General features: G+C 38.8%; 1 protein-coding gene and 1 pseudogene across 1 annotated transcript in view; both read right to left on the bottom strand.

Annotated features, from left to right (window-relative positions):
• WDR76 (WD repeat domain 76) overlaps window positions 1-22,791 on the bottom strand; it is a 55,782-nt gene that overhangs the window by 27,341 nt on the left and 5,650 nt on the right. Inside the window, exons 3-7 of the mRNA XM_065906737.1 lie at window positions 13,353-13,445; window positions 12,247-12,302; window positions 1,461-1,587; window positions 164-265; window positions 33-76 (exon numbers count right to left, since the gene is read on the bottom strand). Of these exons, the coding sequence (XP_065762809.1) occupies window positions 33-76; window positions 164-265; window positions 1,461-1,587; window positions 12,247-12,302; window positions 13,353-13,445 (422 nt within the window). The remainder of the gene's footprint in view (window positions 1-32; window positions 77-163; window positions 266-1,460; window positions 1,588-12,246; window positions 12,303-13,352; window positions 13,446-22,791) is intronic.
• LOC136147400 (E3 ubiquitin-protein ligase Mdm2-like) lies at window positions 19,979-21,807 on the bottom strand (annotated as a pseudogene).

Below are 22,791 nucleotides of genomic sequence, written 5' to 3'. Positions count from 1 at the left end.
ATGTAAAACAAAGGCAAGGGATTTTAACTCACCTTTTAATGCTAGATAATTCCTTCTCAGTGTTTTTACTTCTTGTCTGAAACAATGGAAGAAACCAAAAAACTAAATTAACGCATGAACTGAAATTTGCTTAAAAGCTTGGGTTTACCCTCCCAAGTGATACCTTGCTCAGTTCTGCCCAAGTCTGCAAAAATCCTTTAAATAGTTCATCATCATCATCTCGATTTTCAGGAGTCATTTCTAAAGGCCCAGGAGGTATCAAAGGCTGTTATAAAAAATAAGGAAAAAAAAAAACTTGGTTGTCACTCTGCCCTAGAATTCAAGCTTGAGGATTCTCTTTACTTTCAATATCTACAACAAGGGTGACATATAGTCAGCAATCAAAAATATTTGTTTAATGAATGAATGCCAAGTATCCTGTAAAGTAATAACATGTATTATCTCATTTAATTCCCTTAATAATTCAGTGAATGAGATATCACATTTCAAAGACAGCAGAATGAAACATAGAGAAGTTAATCTGTCCAAAGTTATACTGTCCATATTTATGGAGTTGCTAGGAATTGATTCAGATCAGTTCAATTTCATTACTCAAAAGTTATTACCCTGTATCATTTTTTTATATCAGGGATTGTAACCCACAAGTCATGAAATCATTTTAATATGTGACAACCAACAGTGTGTTTTACTGAATGAGAAAAGAACAGACCAGAAAATACAACAGTATATCATATGTAGTAAGAGTTAAATATCATTTCACAAAAGGTTTGTTTCAGGGGTGTGTGTGTGTGCGCGCGAACGTGCGCGCACTCGGAGTAGATTCAATGTATTTGGATGCATAAAGGCTTCAAAAAAATGAGCTACTCTATCCTTAGCAACTTAATTTCCAATTAGCTCTCAAAGCACCAGGCTAATGAGTGCTATCTTCCAAGTTATAATTAAGCACTTAGATAAAAAGTATTAAAAACAGTAGGTGCTCCTGAATAAAAAATAATCTTACTCAGACAATAAATTTGGTAAATAAAACTCTTTCCACTCACTGACAGCATAAATTAACTACAGTATAGGATCCCCATCATTATTATCACATATTATTATTAACACCACCATTTATTGCTTACTTACTAAGTAATATAAAACATTCAATATAATGTAAGGACCTTAATCCCTCATAACACCCCTTGTGAGAGGTTTCTGTTATTGTTGCTATTTTAAAAATAGGGAAACTGGGGCTCAGAATGGCTAAGCAGTTTACCCACAATCTGACATTGGTAAGTCTGCAGAAATAAATAATCCAGTCTTTCATGAGTTTGAAATCTTACTCATTAAACCATATTACAGTCAAGTATTAAATTAATGAAGTACAAATTAAACATACTTTACTTTTACTCTACTTTCAAACACTTCAAATTTTTCAGTATTTTATTGAGTTAATATATTGTATTTACACTCTTTCTTACATTTTCATCTACTTCTAATACTGTCTGGGTTGGGGCTGCTGGCAGCGGGACTCCTGAAGGATCAACTTTTAGTAACCGCATTGACCTTCTACATCCAGTTCCATTTTCTTTTTTCTTGGGCTTCTTCCTAAGGATGGAGGGAAAACCATGTTATACTCATAAAAGAGCTATATGTATTTATTACTCCCAAGGTGATAACTTCTAGTAATGTATCTCATACATACAGTCAAACACTGTAAAGATACATATACATACCTAATTTTAATTAAAAGTTTGGAAACACAGTAACGGTTCACTATGGGGAGGAAAGGGGTATTAAATTAAGACATTCATATCTAGTCAACATAAAAAAGAATGAAATAGATCTCTATGTTCGACAATATGAACTCTAAGATATAAGAAGCAAAAGAGAAGGTACAGTATATGTTGAATATGGTAACATTTGCTTTTTGACAAAAAAAGACTTAACTATTTCATTGCATTCGCTTCCATATAGTTTACCTTGTAAAATCACAGATATACCCTACTTTTTATTTATTATTTTTTCATTTAAAAAGGTAGTTCAGAGGCTTCCATGGTGACTCAGTGGTGGGAATACACATGCCAGTGCAGGGACAGAGGCTCAATCCCTGGTTTGGGAAGATTCCACCTGCTATGGGACAAGTAAGCCTGTGTTCTGCAACTATGAAAGCTCGCAGCCTAGACCCTGCTAATTGCAATTACTGAACTCACGAACCAAGACTACTGAACCCACGCACTCCAAAATACATGCTCTGCAACGAGAGGAAAAAAAACAAAACAAAACCTGTGCACAGCGAAGACTCAGAGAGCCAATAAATGAATAAATAATAAATAAAATAAAAATCAAAAACCTCAGAGAGATAAGATGCAGCAATCATGAAATAAAAACAATGTGCTTTTGGACTTCCCTAGAGGTACAGTGGACAAGAATTCCTCCTGCCAACGCAGGGAATATGGGTCCCTGCTCAAGGGAGATTTCATGCCACAGAGAAACTAAGCCTGTGTGCCGCAACTCCTGAGCCCACGTGCCGCAACTACTGGAGTCGGCTTGCCAAAAGTCCAGTCTCCACAAGAGAAGCCACCACAGGAAGAAACGCACACTCCACAGCGAAGCACAGACCCCACCCATAGCAACTAGAAAAAAGTCTGTGCAGCAACAAAGACCCAGCACAGCCAAAAGTAAATAAACTAAATAAAACTATGAAAAAACAATTATAATCAGCCTAAATTAATTTTAAAAAACAGTTCAGAACTACCCTGGTGATACACTGGTGAAGAATCCATCTGCCAAAAAAGGGGACATGGGTTCCATCCCTGGTCTGGGAAGATCCAACATGCCATGAACAACTAAGCCCATGTGCTGTAACTACTGATGCTCTCGATCTATAGTCTGAGTTCCAACTACTAGGCCCATGTGCCACAAATACTGAGCCAACATGACCAAGCGCCCAAATTCTGCAACAACAGAAGCCAACACAATGATAAGATCATGCACCACAACTGGAGAGTAGCCCCGGCTCTCAGAAACTAGACCAAAAAAAGCCTGGGCACAGCAACAAACATCCAGCACAGTCAATAAATAAATAATAAATAAAATAAAGTTTCACATAGACAACACACTGTAATCATGAAATAAAAACAATGTGCTTTTGGATGTCCCTGGTGTTTCAGTAGATAAGAACGTTCCTCCCAATGCAGGGAACATGGGTTCAATCCCTGCTCCAGGAAGACTCCACACCACAGAGCAGCTAAGCCTGTGAGCCACAACTACTGAGCCCCCTTGCCACAACTACTGAGGACCACTTACCTAGAGCCCACACGCCAGAACTACTTAGAGTTACAAATTCCAGTTCCAAGGCTAAGACTCCACGCTCCCAATCTATGGGGCCGAGGTTCAACCCCTGATCAGGGAATGAGAATCCACACACCACAACTAAAAGATCCCACATGACACAACTAAGACCCAGTGCACCCCAATCAATAATGAAAATAAAATAAGTATTTTTAAAAACCAAGACAAACTCCAGGGAAAACTAGAGAGCTATAGATAAAATATGAAATTAGAACATTTTGTCATACCATATAAAAAAATAGACTCAAAATGGATTAAAGACTTTAACGTAAGACCTGAAACCGTAAAACTCCTAGAAGAAAACATAGGTAGTACACTCTTTGACAGTGGTCTTGGAAATATTTTTTAGATATGTCTCCTCAGGCAAGGGCAACAAAAGCAAAATATAAAATGCAACCTAATGAAACTTAAAAGCTTTTGCACAGGAAAGGAAACCAACAAAATGAAAATGCAACCAACTGAAGGAAAGATTTTTGAAAATGATATGTCCAATAAAGGGTTAATATGTGGGGACTTCCCTGGCAGTCCAGTAGTTAGTGGGTTAAGACTCCAAGCTTCCATTGCTGGGGACATAGGTTCAATCCCTCGGGAAACTAAGATCCTGCATGCCACGGGGCACAGTCAAATAGAAGGGTTAATATCCCAAATATATGAACAGCTTACACAATATATTAAAAAAAAATCTGATTAAACAATGGGCAGAGGATCTGAACAGGCATTTTTCCAAGGAAGAAATACAGATGGTCCACAAGCATAAATTAAAAGATTAGAACTACCATATGATCCAGCAATTCCACCCCTAGATTACTTATGCAAAGAAAACAAAAACACTAATTTGAAAAGACATATGCACCCCAACATTCATAGCAGCATTTTTTATGATAGCCCAGTTATGAAAGCAACCTTAAAGTCCATCAACAGATGACTGGATACACACACACACACACACACACACACACACACACACACACACACACACACACACACACACACGAATACTACTTAGCCATAAAAAAGAACAAAGTCTTGCTATTTGCAACAACATGACTGAATCTGGAGGGCAGTATACTTGATGAAATAAATCAGACAGATAAAGACAAATACTGTATGTTATGACTTACATGTGGAATCTAAAACATAAAATGAATGAACATAACAAAACAGAAACACACTGACGGATACAGAGAACAAATTAGTGGTTATTAGTAAGGAGAAGGAAGAGAGGAGGGGGAATATAAGGGTAAGGGAGTAAGAGGTACAAACTACTTTGTAAAAAATAAGCATATATTTATAGCACAGGAAATACAGCCAATATTTTATAATAACTATAAATGGAGTATAATCTATAAAAATTTTAAATGACTATGTTGTACACCTGAAATTAATACTGTAAATCAACTATACCTCTATTTTTTAATTAAAAATAAACATAAATTTTAAAAAAGATATGCAACAGAATTAAAAAAAAAAAAAAAAAAAACTCCAGGTGGTCCACACAAAAGCCTACACATAATACATGTTTATAGGAGCTTTGCTCACAACTTGCCAAACTGGGAAGCAACCATGATATCCTTTGATAAACCAATGGACAAATAAACTGAGATATTTCCAGACAACAGAAAAATCAGTTCAGTCATTCAGTCAGTGTCCGTCCGACTCTTTGAGACCCCATGGACTGCAGCACGCCAGGCTACCCTGTCCATCACCAACTCCCGGAGCTTGCTCAAACTCACGTCCATTGAATCGGTGATGCCATCCAACTATCTCATCCTCTGTTGTCCACTTCTCCTGCCTGCAATCTTTCCCAGCATCAGGGTCTTTTCCAGTGAGTCAGTTCTTCGCATCAGGTGGCCAAAATATTGGAGTTTCAGCTTCAGCATCAGTCCTTCCAATGAATATCAAGGGCTTCTTTCCTTTAGGAATGACTGGTTTAATCTTCTTGCTGTCCAAGGGACTCTCAAGAGTCTTCTCCAATACCATATTTCAAAAGCATCAATGCTTCAGCACTCAGCTTTCTTTTATAGTAAAACTCTCACATGCATACATGACATACATGACTGGAAAAACCATAGCTTTGACTAGACGGACCTCTGCCAGCAAAGTAATGGCTCTGCTTTTTAATATGCTATTTAGGTTGGTCATAGCTTTTTTTCCAAGGAGCAAGAGTCTTTTAATTTCATAGCTGTAGGCACCATCTGCAGTGACTTTGGAGACCCTAAAAATAAAGTCTCTCACTGTTTCCATTGTTTCCCGATCTATTTGCCATGAAGTGATGGGACTGGATGCCATGATCTTCATTTTTTGAATGTTGAGTTTTAAGCCAACTTTTTCACTCTCCTCTTCCACTTTCATCAAGAGGTTCTTTAGTTCTTCTTCACTTTCTGCCATAAGGGTTGTGTCATCTGCGTATGTGAGGTTATTGATATTTCTCCTGGCAATCTTTATTCCAGCTTGTGCTTCATCCAGCCGAGCATTTCTCATGATGTACTCTGCATATAAGTTAAATAAGCAGGGTGAGAATATACAGCCTTTATATACTCCTTTTCCTATTTGGAACCAGTCTGTTGTTCCATGTCCAGTTCTAACTGTTGCTTCCTGACCTGCATACTGATTTCTCAAGAGGCAGGTAAGATGGTCTGGTATTCCCATCTCTTTCAGAATTTTCCAGTTTGTTGTGATCTATACAGTCCAAGACTTTGGCGTAATCAATAAAGCAGAAGCAGATGTTTTCCTGGTATTCTCTTGCTTTTTCGATGACCCAACGGATGTTGGCAATTTGATCTGGTTCCTCTGCCTTTTCTAAATCCAACTTGAACATCTGGAAGTTCACGGTTCACGTACTATTGAAGCCTGGCTTGGAGAATTTTGAGCGCTGCTTTGCTAGCATGTGAGATGAGTGCAATTTTGTGGTAGTTTGAACATTCTTTGGCATTGCCCTTCTTGGGACTGGAATGAAAACTGACCTTTTCCAGTCATGGGGCCACTGCTGAGTTTCCCAAATTTGGTGGAATACTGAGTGCAGCACTTTCACAGCATCATCTTTTAGGATCTGAAACAGCTCAACTGGAATTCTATCTATATGGAACTATCATATTCACTAACAAAAAAATCCTAGGAGAATGGACTACAATTGCAGCCTAGCTTCCCATTCATCCCCATCATTATTAAGATCAGTCAACAGGAACTGAGCATATATTGGGAATTTTAATATGATCTTGAGTAAATAGGATCCAGAGATAACGCTTTCCCCCCCCCCTGGTGAGAGAGGTTCACAATTTAATAAAGTATATGACCTATTTATATGTACTTAAACTGTACTGCTGGGCTTCCTTGGTGGCTCAGACCTGCAATGCGGGAGACCTGGGTGCAGTCCCTGAGTTGGGAAGATTCCCTGAAGGAGGAGGGCATCGCAATCAACGCCAGAATTCTTGCCTGGAGGATCCTCACGGACAGAGGAGCCTGGCGGGCTACAGTCCGTGATGTCACAAAGAGTCAGACACCACTTCTCGACTCAGCGCAGCACAGCACACTGTACTGCTATGACAGCTAATATGAAGTCCAAAACCTGGGCTAATTTCTTGCCCAGGCCTTAAAAGGACTGTAACCAGCTCCTTTTAACTTAAATGTTACCACTTTAGGACTTCCCTGGTGGCACAGCAGGTAAGAATCTGCCTGCCTACACAGGGTACACTTGTTCAATCCCTGGTCCAGGAAGATTCCACATGCCGTGGAACAACTAAGCCAGTGCACTGAAACTACTAAAGCCCGAGTGCCCTAGAGCCAGCAAGCCATCACTACAGAGCCCACCTGCTGCCACTACTGAAGCCCGTGTGCCTAGGGCCTGTGCGCCCCAGCAAGAGAAGCTACTGCAATGAGAAGCCCGTGCACCACAACTGGAGAGTAGCCCCCAATCTCTGCAACTAGAGAGAGACCACATGCAGCAAAGAAGATCCAGTGCAGTCAAAAATAAATAAAGAATTTAAAAAATAAATGTTATCACTTTAGCTTAACAATGAAGTATTAATATAAAACAAAACCAGGTATACTTGCTATATACTTAGTTAAATACTGGTTAAATTTACCAAAGATTCCTGCAGAAGTCTTTGGTAGATTTAACATTCATTATTAACTTTCATGAGAGTGAAAGTGTTAGTTGCTCCATCATGTCCAACTCTGTGAACCCATAGACTGTAGCCCACCAGGCTCCTCTGTCCCTGGGATTCTCCAGGCAAGACTATTTGAGTGGGTTGCCATTTCCTTCTCCAGAGGATCTTCCTATCCCAGCAATCAAACCCAGGTCTCCTGTATTTCAGGCAGATTCTTTACCATCTGAGCCACCAGGGAATCTCTATGAAAATTCATAGTATTAAAATATTACAGGTAATGTGCCAACTTCAGAGTCCTCTAAATCTTCTGTCAGGAAGATAATGATAGCATCATAAACAAAACTAAAACCTGGTATCACATATTACTATAACTGACATTTATTTCCAAAAGGATTTGATCTATGGTAACTGAACTCTGTAAAAAGAGAAGGCTGTCAGTTGGAGAAAAGTAGGTCTGTCACATTACTTAGTCAATGGCAGTTTCAATGTAATTTAGCCTCAATCTTTTTGCTGAAATGATCTAAACAACAAAAGATTCATAATAAAAGTATATGGGGAAAAAAAGAAATGAGCTATTAAGCCATGAAAAGACATGGGGGAAGTTTAAATGCATAGTACTAAGGAAAAGAAGCCAATCCGAATGAGATTACATACTGTATGATTCTAAATACGTGACGGCACCAGACAGCAGCCATCACCAAAAACCTACGAATAATAAATGCTGAAGAGGGTGTGGAGAAAAGGGAACCCTCTTATACTGTTGGCGGGAATGTAAGTTGATACAGCCACTATGGAGAATAGTACAGAGGTTCCTTAAAAAACTAAAACTAGGGATTTCCCTGGTGGTCTATGTGCTCCCCATGCAGCGGGCCCACATTCAATCCTGGTCACAGAACTAGACCCCACATGCTGCAACTAAAGATCCCACCTGCCACAACTAAGACCAGGTAGAGTCAAAATAAATTAAAAAATTTTTTTTAAAAACCCTCAACAACAACAAAGAAAACTTCATTTATAAACGGGCCAAAGACCTTAACAAACATATCACCAAAGAAGATACACAGATGGGAAATAAGCATATGAAAAGATGCCTCACATTATATGTTGTCAGAGAAATGTAAATTGAAACAATGAAATACCACTACAGCCATATTAGAATAGCCAGAATCCAGAGTTCTGATGCCTCCACATGTTGGTAAAGATGTGTATCAACAGGATCTCTCATCAATTGCTGATGTAAATATAAAATGATACAATCACTTTGGAAGACAGTTTGGTGGTTTCTTACAAAATTAAGCAAACTCTTACAATACAATCCAGCAACCATGCTTCTGGGTATTTATTCAAAGGAGCTGAAAACACACAGAAACACACACTCGGTTGTTTGCAGCAGCTTTGTTCGTAACTGCCAAAACTTGGCAACAGCCAGTAAATAAAGTGTGGTGCATGCAGACAACAGACTATTATTCAGCACTAAAAAGAAATGAGCTATCAAGCCATGAAAAGACACAGAGAAAACTTAAATGCAATGAAGCCAACCTGAAAAGGCTACATACTATATCATTCCAGCTACGTGACATTCTAGAAAAGGCAAAACTGTGCAAACAGTAAAAACATCAGTAGTTGTTGGAGGGTAGTTGTGGGGAGGGATGAAAAAGCAGAGCACAGAGGATTTTCAGGGAAGTGAAAATACGGTGTATGCTATCTTAATGATGGATACATGTCATTGCACACTTGTAAAAATCAACAGGAAATACAACACCAACAACAAAACCTAAGATAAATTATGGACTCTAAGTGATTATGATGTGTCAGTGTAGGTTCAACCTTGATAATCTACCAGTGTACCATTCTAATATGTGATGTTTACAATAGGGGAAGCTTCAAATGGGCAGGGGTAGAGAATATATGGGAAATCTCTGTATCTTCCTATTATGCTGTGAACCTAAAACTGTTCTTTAAAAAATTAAGTCTTAAAAAAAAGTAGTTCATTAAAAAATGTTGGGGAAAGAGAAGCCTCTGAAATTACTTCCAAAACTTTGCATGCATAAATCTCAACCACAGTCCACATTTGTTTAGAAGATGAGTGATAACTACTATTTAAAGTAGACTGTGTGGTAGAAACTATACTAAGCATTTAGTACCTCACTTAACCAAAAAAAAATCCTCAGCATATGGGAAAATTTGGGTTCTAATGTATAATCCTCCTAGAGAATCCATCTCAGAGAGAAACTCTTCACACATCAACACCAACAGAACTTAAGACTGATCAGAGCAGCAGTCTTTATAATAAAGGAAATACGATGTATAGAACAGACTTTTGGACTCTATGGGAGAAGACTAAGGTGGGATGATCTGAGAAAACAGCATCGAAACATATATATTATCAAGTGTGAAACAGATCGCCAGTCCAGCTTGGATGCATGAGACAAGTGCTCGGGGCTGGTGCACTCGGATGACCCAGAGGGATGGGATGGGGAGGGAGGTGGGAGCGGGGTTCAGGATGGGGAACACATGTAAATCCATGGCTGATTCATGTCAATGTATGGCAAAAACCACTACAATATTGTAAAGTAATTAGCCTCCAACTAATAAAAATAATTGGGAAAAAAATAAATAAGTAAAGGAAATATGAAGACAAATTCAACTGTCCATATTCAAGTCAACATAGTGCATTCACAGGGCAGAAAAAAACAGGATGAAGTAAAGCTCCACACAACAACATGAATGAATTTTAAAACACATAAAGATGTAAAAGTTAGCAAAAGAAAATTCCAGAATATAAAAATGGCATCATAGTATATGTTAATATAAAAAACAGGTAAAAATAAGTAAAATACTGTATTAATATTAATATTATATTACAATACATTCATGGGTGGTAAAACTATAAATAAATGTAAGGAGTGATTATCACAAAATTCAGCATAATGACTGTTACCTCGAGGAGGGCCTTAAAAGATACTATAAGTTTCTATTGACCTGGATGGCAGATATATGGATGGATGCTTGAATTATTATTATTTTTTCAATTACATAAATATTCATATGTGCTTCTTTGTATGTATATTTAGTAATTTTTAAAAACCCCTCTAGATTGGCATAACGTCAACTTTACAGATAAGGAAAGAAAGATTATATAAACTGTCCAAAGTTAATACCGCAGTTATAAGTTGCTGAATTGAAACTTGAAATCAAGTTTGTGAAATTTCAACAGTTATGCTCTTTCTTCTATATAACTTCTGCTCTAGCTGCTGGATACTAATCTTTACACAACTATTAAGTGCTGGAACTTTGTGACTTAGGTGATTTAAGGAAAAAAAAAACACTAATCTTTGCTAATAAAATAATATACAAAGGGAAGTAAGATCCCACATGCCACACTGAGCAGCAGCCAAAAATATATAGATGTATGCAAATATAAAGCTAATGATCAACTGACAACAGGACAGGTGCTATTATCTTCCAGTGTTAAATGCTGTTTGTTCCTCTTGTAACAATTTTTCACACTTGCAAATACCTGGTCATAATTAAAAGTTCAGCCTTTCTCAAGCTAGTTGACCTATACCAGAATCAAATCAATTAAATGATGTTACATTAGCATCCAGTACTAAAACAATGATCTAATGATGCCAAGATTTTCAGTTTCTTCATTTATACATAAGCATTGTGAAAATGCAAAGAAGAGAACCTAAGGCATCCTGGAGGTCAAATCCTGAAGCTTCCACCTAAAAGCTAACTTTTTTTTTTTTTGGCCATGCCACATGGTATGTGGGCTACCAGCTCCCTGATCAGGTATCGAAGCAGCACCCCACCCCCTGCATTGGAAGTGGGGAGTTCTTAACCAGTGGACTGTTGGGGAAGTCTTTAAGAGTTACTTTGACCTTGAGCAAATTACTTTACCTCTTTGAGTCTGTTTTAGATCTCACAAAATTTTGGCCAGAATTAAATGAGATAATATAGGATAAAAATGTTTAGGTCACTGCACTGTTATTTCAGAGAAGGAAATGCAACCCACTCCAGTATTCTTGCCCAGAGACTCCCATAGATAGCAAAGCCTGTGTCCACAGGGTCACAAAGACACGGACACGACTGAAGTGACTTGGCATGCATGCATGCGCTGTATTTCACAGATGTGCAACAAATGTTCATTTCCTTCCTTTTATTCTAGGAACGGGAAAGAAAAAAACAAAAAAATAGAGGAATCTTTAAAAACAATAGTTTTTTTAGGGAAAAATAAGAACAATTCAGTGGTAAAAAAGATTTATCTCAGAGTTCCCTAGTGGTACAGTAGATAAGAATCCACCTGCCAATGCAGGGCACATGGGTTCGATCCCTGGTCCAAGAAGATCCCACATGCCATGGAGTAACCAAAGCCCGTGTGCCACAACTACTGAAGCCTGTGTACCTAGTACCTATGCTCCACAAGAAAAGCCACTGCAATGAAAAGCCCATGCACTGCAACTAGAAAATAGCCTGTGCTTCCCACAATTAGAGAAAGCCCATGTAGCAATGAAGACCCAGTACAACCAAAAAAAATAATATTTTTAAAAAAAGATTTCCATTAGCAGCGATAATAAATATAAATAAAATTCAGTTCTCAATATTTTATTTCCTCTACAGTCCTTTGATGAAGATGAGAACTTTAGAGTTAATAAAACATAGTATTCCCTCAGAGAGATAAACGATTAAACCAAATTACTGTTTCTGATCTGCTACTTATTATACTATGTAGAACCATTATTTCAAATTATGAAACAACTCAGCAACATATCATGGCATAGGAAACATAAACCCAATCTTTTACCTTTTGGATTCAGGAGGCTGTCTCTTCTTTATCATTTCACGGAGCCTTGCAGCTGACTACAAAATACACGAAACATAATACATGTAAAAATACTATCTTATAAAAAAAATAATACTGTAACTACATAGCTTACCTTCTAAAACATTTGAGTATCTGCTACTATCTGTACACTAAGCCAAGATCTATACAGGAAGTAAAGAACCTTGAGATATGACAACTGTTCTTGGTAGTAGACATGAGATAAATACACTATCAATAATAAAGAGAAGTATATAATACCGTCTAAAGTACTGACATTCTGGTTCCTGGGACCAGGCTACTAACAAGTTTACATAAGTAAACATTTATTAAATATGCTATTACAAATTTCCAAGTTTAACTTATACTTCAGGCAACCCTTTGTGGGTGTTTTCCAGAAAAGTTACAGGATGTACTTCCATAAATCAATAGTAATTTCTGTTAACTAAAGTCAAAATCAGAGATATTTTTGTCTCCATTTCCGATGAATTTTCAACTGTGAGTGACTCAGCAATTTAGTGCCTTATATTAACTCACTCTCCCTCCCCTCAAAATGCAAAAAAACACTGAATATTTAGGAATTTGCTATGTCCAGAAACTATTCAATAAAGCCAAGGGTTTAATGTATTTTGGGGGGAAACATCACACACCCTCCTGGACAGCTCTTCTCACACACATAGAAGTTTGACTCCAGTGTGAAGACCTTCAGTGTAAAGTATACCTTTAGTAAAGATGATTAGAAAATATTAGCATACTTATGGCCATTAACCCTTAAAACTTACAATACTAACCATATCTCCTCTATTCTTTTCTTCAGTTTTGGCTGTGCCTCGAGGCGTGTGGGGTCTTAGCTCCCTGACCAGGGATAGAAAGGAGTGAGGAGCTTCCAATTACAGCTTTAATACAACAGTTTAAAAAAAAAAAAAAAAGTCTTGGAATCAATAAAATACGGTAAACTGTATTAAGTGAAATCTTGCTAATTTTACCCTCCCTCATTTGACACTATGAAACCTGATACTATGAGTATTTTACTGACCTACTAGCAAGAGGAATAGTATCTCAGTTTAGATTAGAAACTTCAAACAAACCTCAGACAACTGAAGAGAAGCAAAAAAGTTTGCATTTTCTGATATGTTCTTCAGTCTCTTCCTTTCGTATGGTGACAATTCTGAAAAATCATCCTATAAAATAACACCAAAAAGATTCTGTTATTTACATAATCCACAGCAAAAATACCTCACAAAACTAGTTGTTGCATTCTCCACATGTATATGTTCCTTCAAATTGCACCTACTATGGTTATTTTATGTTATCTTACCAAACAGCACATAAACTTTGCTGCACTGGGTACTAAGAGAAAGAGTTTGGGTTTGGGATAATTGCAGGATATATGCATGGCTTCCCAACTAAATAACAGGTGATCTGATATCAGAAATCAAGTAGGATAGCCCAATAACACATTATTTCCTACTGGCCCTTAACTGTATTATTTCACAAAGTGACCTTTTTATTAAGCAAAACAAGAAAGAACTCAAAAACAGAAACTTTTAAATTCACTGAGATTAAAGAAATTCAATAAAAAAGAGAATCACATGAGCAGAAAGGACAGTTTTAAACTAGAGAATCTTGGAGGTCCGATATCCAACTAATAGTTACTGTGTGTGGCGGGGCGGGGGGAGGTGGGGAAAGGAGCAGAGAAAATGGAGGAGAGAAAATCATTAAAGAAATAATACAAGAAAGCTTCTCAAAACTGAAGAAATGAATTTCCAGATTAAAAGGGCCCAACATGTATACAACACAATGAATGAAAACAAGACTCAAGCCCAGGCATATCATCACAAAATTTCTCAATACCTGAAGATGAGTGAAATAAAGAGAAGATCCCAAAAGTTTGCAGAGGGAAAAATAGACCACAAAGAACCAAGAATGATAACTTCATAATATCCAGGAAGCTAGAAGACAAAGGAAGAATGTGTTAAAAATGCTAAAGAAAAATTATTTTTAACTTACAATTCTAAATTCAATAATGCCAACAATCAAATGTAAAGCATAAAGACTTTTTCAGACATGTAAACTATCTTTTGGGCTGCCCAGGTGGTGTGAGTGGTGAAGAATCCACCTGCCAATGCAGCAGATGCAAGAGACCCAGGTTCAATCCTTGGGCTGGGAAGATCACCTGGAGAAGGAAAAGGCAACCTATTCCAGTATTCTTACCTGAAAAAATCCCATGGACAGATGAGCCTGGCAGGCTACAGTCCATGGGGTTGCAAAGAGTCAGACATGACTGAGCACTTACCAGCAGCAAACTATCTGTCATACACCAGCTTTCAGGAAGTTACTATAAGCTGCACTTCATCAAAATTAGACAATAAACCAAGAAAGAGAAAGACAGGATCCAGGCTACAGAAGTCCAATACAGGAGAGAGAAAAAAAGAAATTTAAAGAAAAACAGTAAAGAGAAGGCCAAGAAAGAGAAAACAGTCCAGAATGATGGAGGGTCCCAAAAACATTTCATGAGTTATATACATACATATACACAGATATACAATATATATAAAGCCATTATAATTCTTTGATTTATACTAAGAAAAATTTTACAACTCAGGTAAAGCTTGGACTATATGTAATGCAGAAGGTAAAAACATGGAAGGAGGAGACAGCACACATGTGTAAACTTAATCTTCTATAGTAAGTCAACAGATAATGTGAAATAAAAGCTAAAATGGCCTAAAGTATAATTTGTCTGTTGAGCAGTAATCACAAATAGGTATGTAACAGAAAATTGTTGGCTGTTTAGATTTGGTTCCGTGTATACATACATGTGTGTAGATATGGAATTGGGGCTTCCCCACTGGTTCAGTGGTAAAGAATCCACCTGCAATGCAGAAGAGGCGGGTTCAATTCCTGGACCAGGAAGATGCCCTGGAGAAGGAAACGGCAACCTACTCCAGTAGTCTTGCCTGGGAAATCCCATGGACAGAGGAGCCTGGTGGGCTACAGTTCATGGGGTCACAAAGAGTTGGACATGACACCATGACTCAACAACCACCACATATGGAATTACCTTTGTGTGAAACTAAGATCATGGCATCCAGTCCCAACACTTCATGGCAAACAGACGGTCAAAAAAGTAGAAACAGTGACAGATTTTATTTTCTTGGGCTCTAAAATCACTGTGTATGGTGACTATAATTATGAAATTAAAAGATGCTTGCTCCTTAGAAGAAAAGCTATGACAAACCTAGACATCGTATTAAAAGCAGAGACATCACTTTGCCAACAAAGGTCCATATGGTCAAAGTTATGGTTTTTCCAGTAGTCATGTACAGATGTTAAGAGTAGGACCATAAAGAAGGCTGAGCACTGAAAACTTGATGCTCTCAAATTGTGGTGCTGGAGAAGACTCTTGAGAGTCCTTTGGACTGCAAGGAGATCAATCTAGTCCATCCTAAAGGAAATCAACTCTGAATATTCACTGGAAGGACTGATGCTGAAGCTTCAATACTTTGGCCACCTGATGCAAAGAGCTGACTCACTGGAAAAGACCCTGATTCTGGGAAAGACTGAAGGCAGGAGGAGAAGCAGGCAGCAGAAAATGAGATGGTTAAATAGCATCACTGACTCAAAGGACTTGAGTCTGAGCAAACTTCAGGAGACAGTTAAGGACAGAGAATCCTAGCATGCTGCAGTTCATGGGGTTGCAAAGAGTCATGAACAAGTGAACAACAACAAATATATATACACACACACGGAATTATGACTTACTATGACTTACAGGTATGTACATGTATCAATTTGACCAAAATGAAGATTTTTCTCACACACATAATAGTGGCAGCAAAGGTGAATGGTTATTTTGTCATTGCCTTGAACAATGCCTCTCAGAGGAAAACATTACCACCACCATCATCAGGGACTTTCTAAGAATCTATCTTAAAATGCTGCATTTGGACATCAAAGGAACAAAATTTAAATGATTGTAATTACCACAGGAAAAAATAAGAAAATTTATTAATAAAAATCAGACTTTTTTCAAGGTATGAATCATTCAAACTATTCTCACCCATTACCTGCCCCTCCAGAACTTGTAACATCAAAGACCAACCAAAGAATATCAAAGTGGGCTCTCAAAGTAAATATAGGAAAAAGAAATGTTTTTAATCCCATTAATGTTTTATCTTCAGAGACACTTAAGCAGTTACTGCATATATAAAATAAGAGGGAAAATGCTACCTTTAGAAAACAAAAGAAGAAAAGTAACTTGAACTAAAAATGTGCTTGATGCCAAAAATTTACCAGCTGTGTGACACATATATAATGTTCTCCAAGTGACAACAGTGTAGAAATGGAAAACAAATCAGTGGTTGCCAGGGGTTAAGGCTGGGAAGGAGGGCCGTGGGCTTAACTATAAAGGGGTAGCCTAAAGGAGACCTTTATAGAGATGAACAGTTCTGTATCACGATTGTGGTGGTGGTTACACGAATCTACACATGTGATAAAATCATATAGAACTGGACACACACCTAGTACCAATATGAATTTCCTGGTTTTGACACTGCAGTGTAGTTATTTAAGAGGTACTCACTGGGGGAAATTTCCTGGTTGCCTAGTGGTTAGGACTCTGCGCTGTCACTGCACTGGTTCAATTCATGGCCAGGGAACTAAAATGTGACAAGCTGTGTGGCACAGCCAAAAAAGTTAATTAATTGATAAATAAAATAAGATGTACTCATTGGGGGAAAACTGGGTGAAGGGTAGATGAGACCACTCTGTACTATTTTTGCAAATTCCTATGAATCTGTTATGGAGAAGGAAATGGCAACCCACTCCACTGTTCTTGCTTAGAGAACCCAGTGGACAGAGGAGCCCGGTGGGCTGCTGTCCATGGGGCTGCACAGAGTCGGACACGACTAAAGCGACTTAGCATGCATGCATGCATCTGTTAAACACTTCGAAATAAAAATGTTAAGAAATATACGTTTCTCAGCTAACATCATACTTAACAGTGAAAGACTGAAAGCTTTTCCCCTAAACTCAGGAACAAGATAAATATGTCTGCTCTCACACTTCTATTCAACACTGTACTGGAAGTTCTAGCCAGGGCAATTAGGCAAAAAAGGAAATAAAAGACATTCAATGGGAAAGGAAGAAATGTAACACTCTTTACTGCCAATGACATGATCTTACATGTAGAAAATCTTAAAGAATTCACACACAAAAAAATGAGAGTAAACAGTTTCAGCAAAGTTGTAAGATACAAGATCAATATACAAAAATAAGTTGTGTTTCTGTATATTAGCAATGAACAATCAGAAAATGAAATTAAGAAAAAAATACCGTTCATAATAGTATCAAAAATAATAATATATTTTGGGGACTTCCCTGGTGGTCCAGTGGTTGGGTGTCTGCCTGCCAAAAGGACATGGGTTCCACCCCTCATCCAAGAAGATCCCACAGGCTGCAGGGCAACTAAGCCCCCAAGATACAACAAAGGAAGCCACTGCAAAGAAAAGCCCATGCACCACAACTATCAGTCAGTTCAGTTCAGTCGTTCAGTCGTGTCCGACTCTTTGCGACCCCATCAATCGCAGCACGCCAGGCCTCCCTGTCCATCACCAACTCCCAGAGATTACTCACACTCATGCCCATCGAGTCGGTGATGCCATCCAGCCATCTCATCCTCTGTTGTCCCCTTCTCCTCCTGCCCCCAATCCCTCCCAGCATCAGGGTCTTTTCCAACGAGTCAACTCTTCGCATGAGGTGGCCAAAGTATTGGAGTTTCAGCTTCAGCATCAGTCCTTCCAATGAACACCCAGGACTGATCTCCTTGCAATCCAAGGGACTCTTGAGAGTCTTCTCCAACACCATAGTTCAAAAGTATTAATTTTTCGGTGCTCAGCTTTCTTCACAGTCCAACTCTCACATCCATACATGACCACTGGAAAAACCATAGCCTTGACTAGATGGACCTTTCTTGCCAAAGTAATGTCTCTGCTTTTTAATATGCTACCTAGGTTGCTGCTTTCCTTCCAAGGAGTAAGCATCATTTAATCTCATGGCTGTAGTCACCATCTGCAGTGATTTTGGAGCCCCCAAAAATAAAGTCTGACACTGTTTCCACTGTCTCCCCATCTATTTCCCATAAGGTGATGGGACCAGATGCCGTGATCTTAGTTTTCTGAATGTTAAGCTTTAAGCCAACTTCTTCACTTTCCTCTTTCACTTTCATCAGGAGGCTTTTTAGTTCCTCTTCACTTTCTGCCATAAGGGTGGTGTCATCTGCATATCTGAGGTTATTGATATTTCTCCCAGCAATCTTGATTCCAGCTTGTGCTTCTTCCAGCCGAATGTTTCTCATGATGTACTCTGCATCTAAGTTAAATAAGCAGGGTGACAATATAAAGCTTCGATGTACTCCTTTTCCTATTTGGAACCAGTCTGTTGTTCCATGTCCAGTTCTAACTGTTGCTTCCTGACCAGCATACAGGTTTCTCAAGAGGCAGGTCAACAGAACTATACACAGCAACAAAGTCCCAGTGCAGCCACAAATATATATAAAATTTTTTTAAAAAAGAATATACTTTGACACAAATTTAACCAAAGAAGTGAAAGACTTGTGCACAGAAAATTATGAAACATTGAAGGAAATTAAAGAAAATCTAAATAAGTGGAAAGACAGTTCATGTTCATAGACTGAAATACTTAATATTTTTTAAATGGCAATATTCCCCAATCTGATCTATAGATTCAGTACAATCTCTGTCAAAATTTTTATTTTTATTTTTTATTTTTTGAAACTTAAAGAGTATTTTATTCATTTTCGTGGTTTAACAGGACTGGTAAAAACAGTGGTCATTATGGGTAAGTATATAAAATGAAAAAATAACCCCAAGTCTTCCTTGACTCCCACCCTCCCACAAAAAAACTAGCTGCTACCGCTGTATATGGCAAATAACCTTTGTAGACACTATGAGACACATATTCACTTTGTAGTGGTGGATGGTTTAGTTGCTAAGTCGTGTCTGACTCTTGCAACCCCATGGACTGTGGAGCCTGCCAGGCTCCTTTGTCCATGGGGTTTTCCAGGCACGATTACGGACTGAGTTGCCACTTCCTTCTCCTCACTTGGGGCTTCTGAGCAGTAACAGCTACATCACCCCAGCTTTAACACTTGCTTCTGGACATCCTGAGCTTTAAATAAAAAAACACTGTACTACTGTACTCTGCACAGTCGTGTACAGCACACAAAAGCACCAGCGCCGAGGATGCACGCGTACGGCGACATACAAGAGACTCGTGAGCTCAGTGGCTGAGTGTCCAAGTGCGGGTCTGCATCTTTGAAGGTTCACAACTTAAAAAAAAAAAGGAAGCAAATTCACAACTTAAAGGTTCCAAATCATCGTATGTAAGAGACTTACGGTATTTTAAGCGTCTCTGAAAGACTACAGAAACAAAGGATTAGAAGCTTTAAGAGTATCTAAAATTTAAATATTAAATCTTTCACAGGAACTTTTTTTTTTAAATGAAAGGTACTAAATCCAATCTAAGTTACACTGAAAGCCAAACATAAAATAGCAACAGAATAGGCATTTTCCTAAAAGGAATAATCACTATTGGGAAGAAATCTACATGTATTTTCTTGCTTTGATACAACTAAAAAAATAAAAATAAATTTCATGTCTAAATTTTTAGGCTTATAATATACAATTCTGGTTTTACAGGTAGTCAACTAGGGGAAATAAGTTAGCACAATCATTTGAATGGGCTGCCTACATACTGGACAGGGCTTATTCCTTTTTTTTAATTTCTTTGCACATGTAAAGCATGCCATAAGATGTCCTGTTTTGCCATGGACGATGCAACCATTTTTAGGTCGACCCTGGCAAATTACACAAGGTTCAATGGCATTAAGGGGAAAACTAGACTCCACGCTTTCTTCTTTGTCTTGAGCTTCTTCTCTCTCAAACTCTTTGACATCTTCTTGGCTACTGTAAATGATGCTATTAGAAGTCGATGGCTGAGAATAGTCCTCACTTTCTTGAGAAAGAGAGGCTTGTGTGATTCTATCATCATTTTCTTCAACACATGATTCTCTAGAATCACTGACCGTAGATTTCTTACAGTCAGGGACATCAAAGCCCTCTTCTTCTTGCATCGAGTCTTCTCGTTTGGCTTTCTCAGACATTTTCCCTTTATCTTTTCCTTTATCTTCAGGAAGCCAATTTTCACGAAGGGCCCAACATCTGTTGCAATGAGGTGGAAGGGGAGGATTCATTTCATTGCACGAAGTACACTTCCAATAGTCAGCTAAGGAAATTTCAGGATCTTCCTCAAATGAATCTGTATCACTCTCGCCTGCCTGATACACAGTAACTCGATATACCTCATCATCTTCATCTGAGAGTTCTTGTCCTTCTTCACTAAGGCTATAATCTTCTGAATCAAGAGACTCAACTTCAAATTCTACACTGAATTGATCTGAAACTGAATCCTGATCCAACCAATCACCTGAATGTTCACTTACACCAGCATCCAGATCCGGATTTGATGGAGTTCCTGTCGATTCACTGCTACTGCTTCTTTCACAACATATCTCCCTTATTACATACAGAGCAAGGCTTTCATCAAAGGAAAGGGAAATATTATCAGATTTGTGGCGCTTTCTCTGTCGGTCACCAGGTAATTCATCTGAATTTTCTTCTGTCTCACTAACTGCTCTCCTTCTAGATGAGGTAGATGGTCTAGAAACCATATCTGAAGATGAAGGTTTCTCTTCCTGCAGCTCGTGCACAAGGTCCTTTTGATTACTCCCTCCTTCAAGGTGACACCTGTTTTCACTCATAGACGTGCCTGAATCTGATGGTTCTTGCTGACTGACTACTACCAAGTTTCTGTAGATCATTGTATATATTTTCCTGTGCTCCTTCACAGAGAAGCTTGGCACTCCAAACAAATCCCCTAGAAGATCATTTGAACAATACACAATATGTTGTTGTTTTTAATCATATAATCGTTTGGCCATGATATACTGGCCAAGATAAAATATAACCTCTTTCATAGTATAAGTGTCCTTCTGTGCACCAACAGACTTCAACAACTTCAAAAGCAATGGCTTTGGTCTAACCAGGGTCTCTTGTTCCGAAGCTGGAATCTGTGAGGTGCTTACAGCACCATCAGTAGACACAGACATGTTGGTATTGCACATTTGCCTGATGCTCACTGACTGGGGTTTTCCGCGGCTGCAGTCGGAGTTGGGGGGGTCCCCCGAAGCTCCCCAGTTTCCGTTACCGGGCACACGGAAGCCCGACGCCCCGGGCCTCGGCGACCATTCCACTCGTAGGGCCCTGGCTGGCGGGGCGCTCGAACGCAGTAGATCCGGAGAAAAAAGAGGCTCCTGGCGGTGAAAACGGCAGGACCTCGGTCAGAGGGGTGAGGGCTACCCCTCAGACTAGGTTTTTTGCTCCATTTTCCTTTCAGTCAGACCGGGCCGCATACGCCCCCGAACCTGCCGAGCTGGCCGAGGTGCGCCGGATGCGCGCCCCCTGCCGTCCGAGGACCCCGCGCCGGAAGCCGCGGCCCATCCGGGCTTTTGAGCGCGCGCGCGCGCGCCTCTGTCAAAATTTTAAATGTCATTTTTGCAGATATGGATAAGCTGATCCTAAAATTCATACGGAAATGAAAGGAACCCAAAAGAGCCAAACAATCTTGAAAAAGAATCAAGCTACAAGACTCACACTTCCTGATTTCTAAAACTGAGTACAAAGCTACAGTACTTTGGCCACCTGATGCGAAGAGCTGACTCATTGGGAAAGACCCTGATGCTGGGAAAGATTGAGGGCAGGAGAAGGAGACGACAGAGGATGAGATGGTTGGATGGCATCACTGACTCAATGGACATGAGTCTGAGCAAACTCAGGGAGAAAGTGTTGGACAAAAAAGTGTGCTGCGGTTCATGGGGTCGTGAAGAGTCGAACACAACTTGGCAACTAAAGAACAATATTAACAGTATTTAAAAGAGGGTGGTACTGGCATTCGGAGAGGCAGACAGATCAACTGAATAAATCTGAGTCTAGAAATAAATCTATACACCTATGGTGAATTTATTTTCATTAAGGAAGTCCAGACCATTCAATGGGAAGGAAGAGTTTTGACAACAAATTGCTCTAAGACAAATGTATATCCACATGCAAAAGTATGAATTTGGATCCTTATCTCATGTCATATATAAAAATTAACTCAAAATAGATCAAAGACCTAAATTTAAAAGCCAGAACTACAAAACTCTTAGAAAAAAATATACATGTAAATCTCCAGAAACCTGGATTTGGCAATGGTTTCCTAGATATGACATCAAAGCATCAGCAACAAAAGAAAGAAAAAAAAAAACTGGACTCAAATTAAAACTACTGATAAAATTTCTAACAATTAAATTTAAGGACTCCCCTGGTGGTCCAGGGGTTGGGAGTCTGTCTGCCAGGACAGGGAACATGGGTTTGATCCCTAGTTCAAGAGGATCCCCCATGCCAT

This window comes from Muntiacus reevesi, chromosome 15, assembly GCF_963930625.1.
Source record: "Muntiacus reevesi chromosome 15, mMunRee1.1, whole genome shotgun sequence".
Lineage (NCBI taxonomy): Eukaryota > Metazoa > Chordata > Mammalia > Artiodactyla > Cervidae > Muntiacus > Muntiacus reevesi.
Note: the sequence above shows the minus strand (reverse complement) of the source record. Positions and strands in the feature narration are given on the sequence as shown.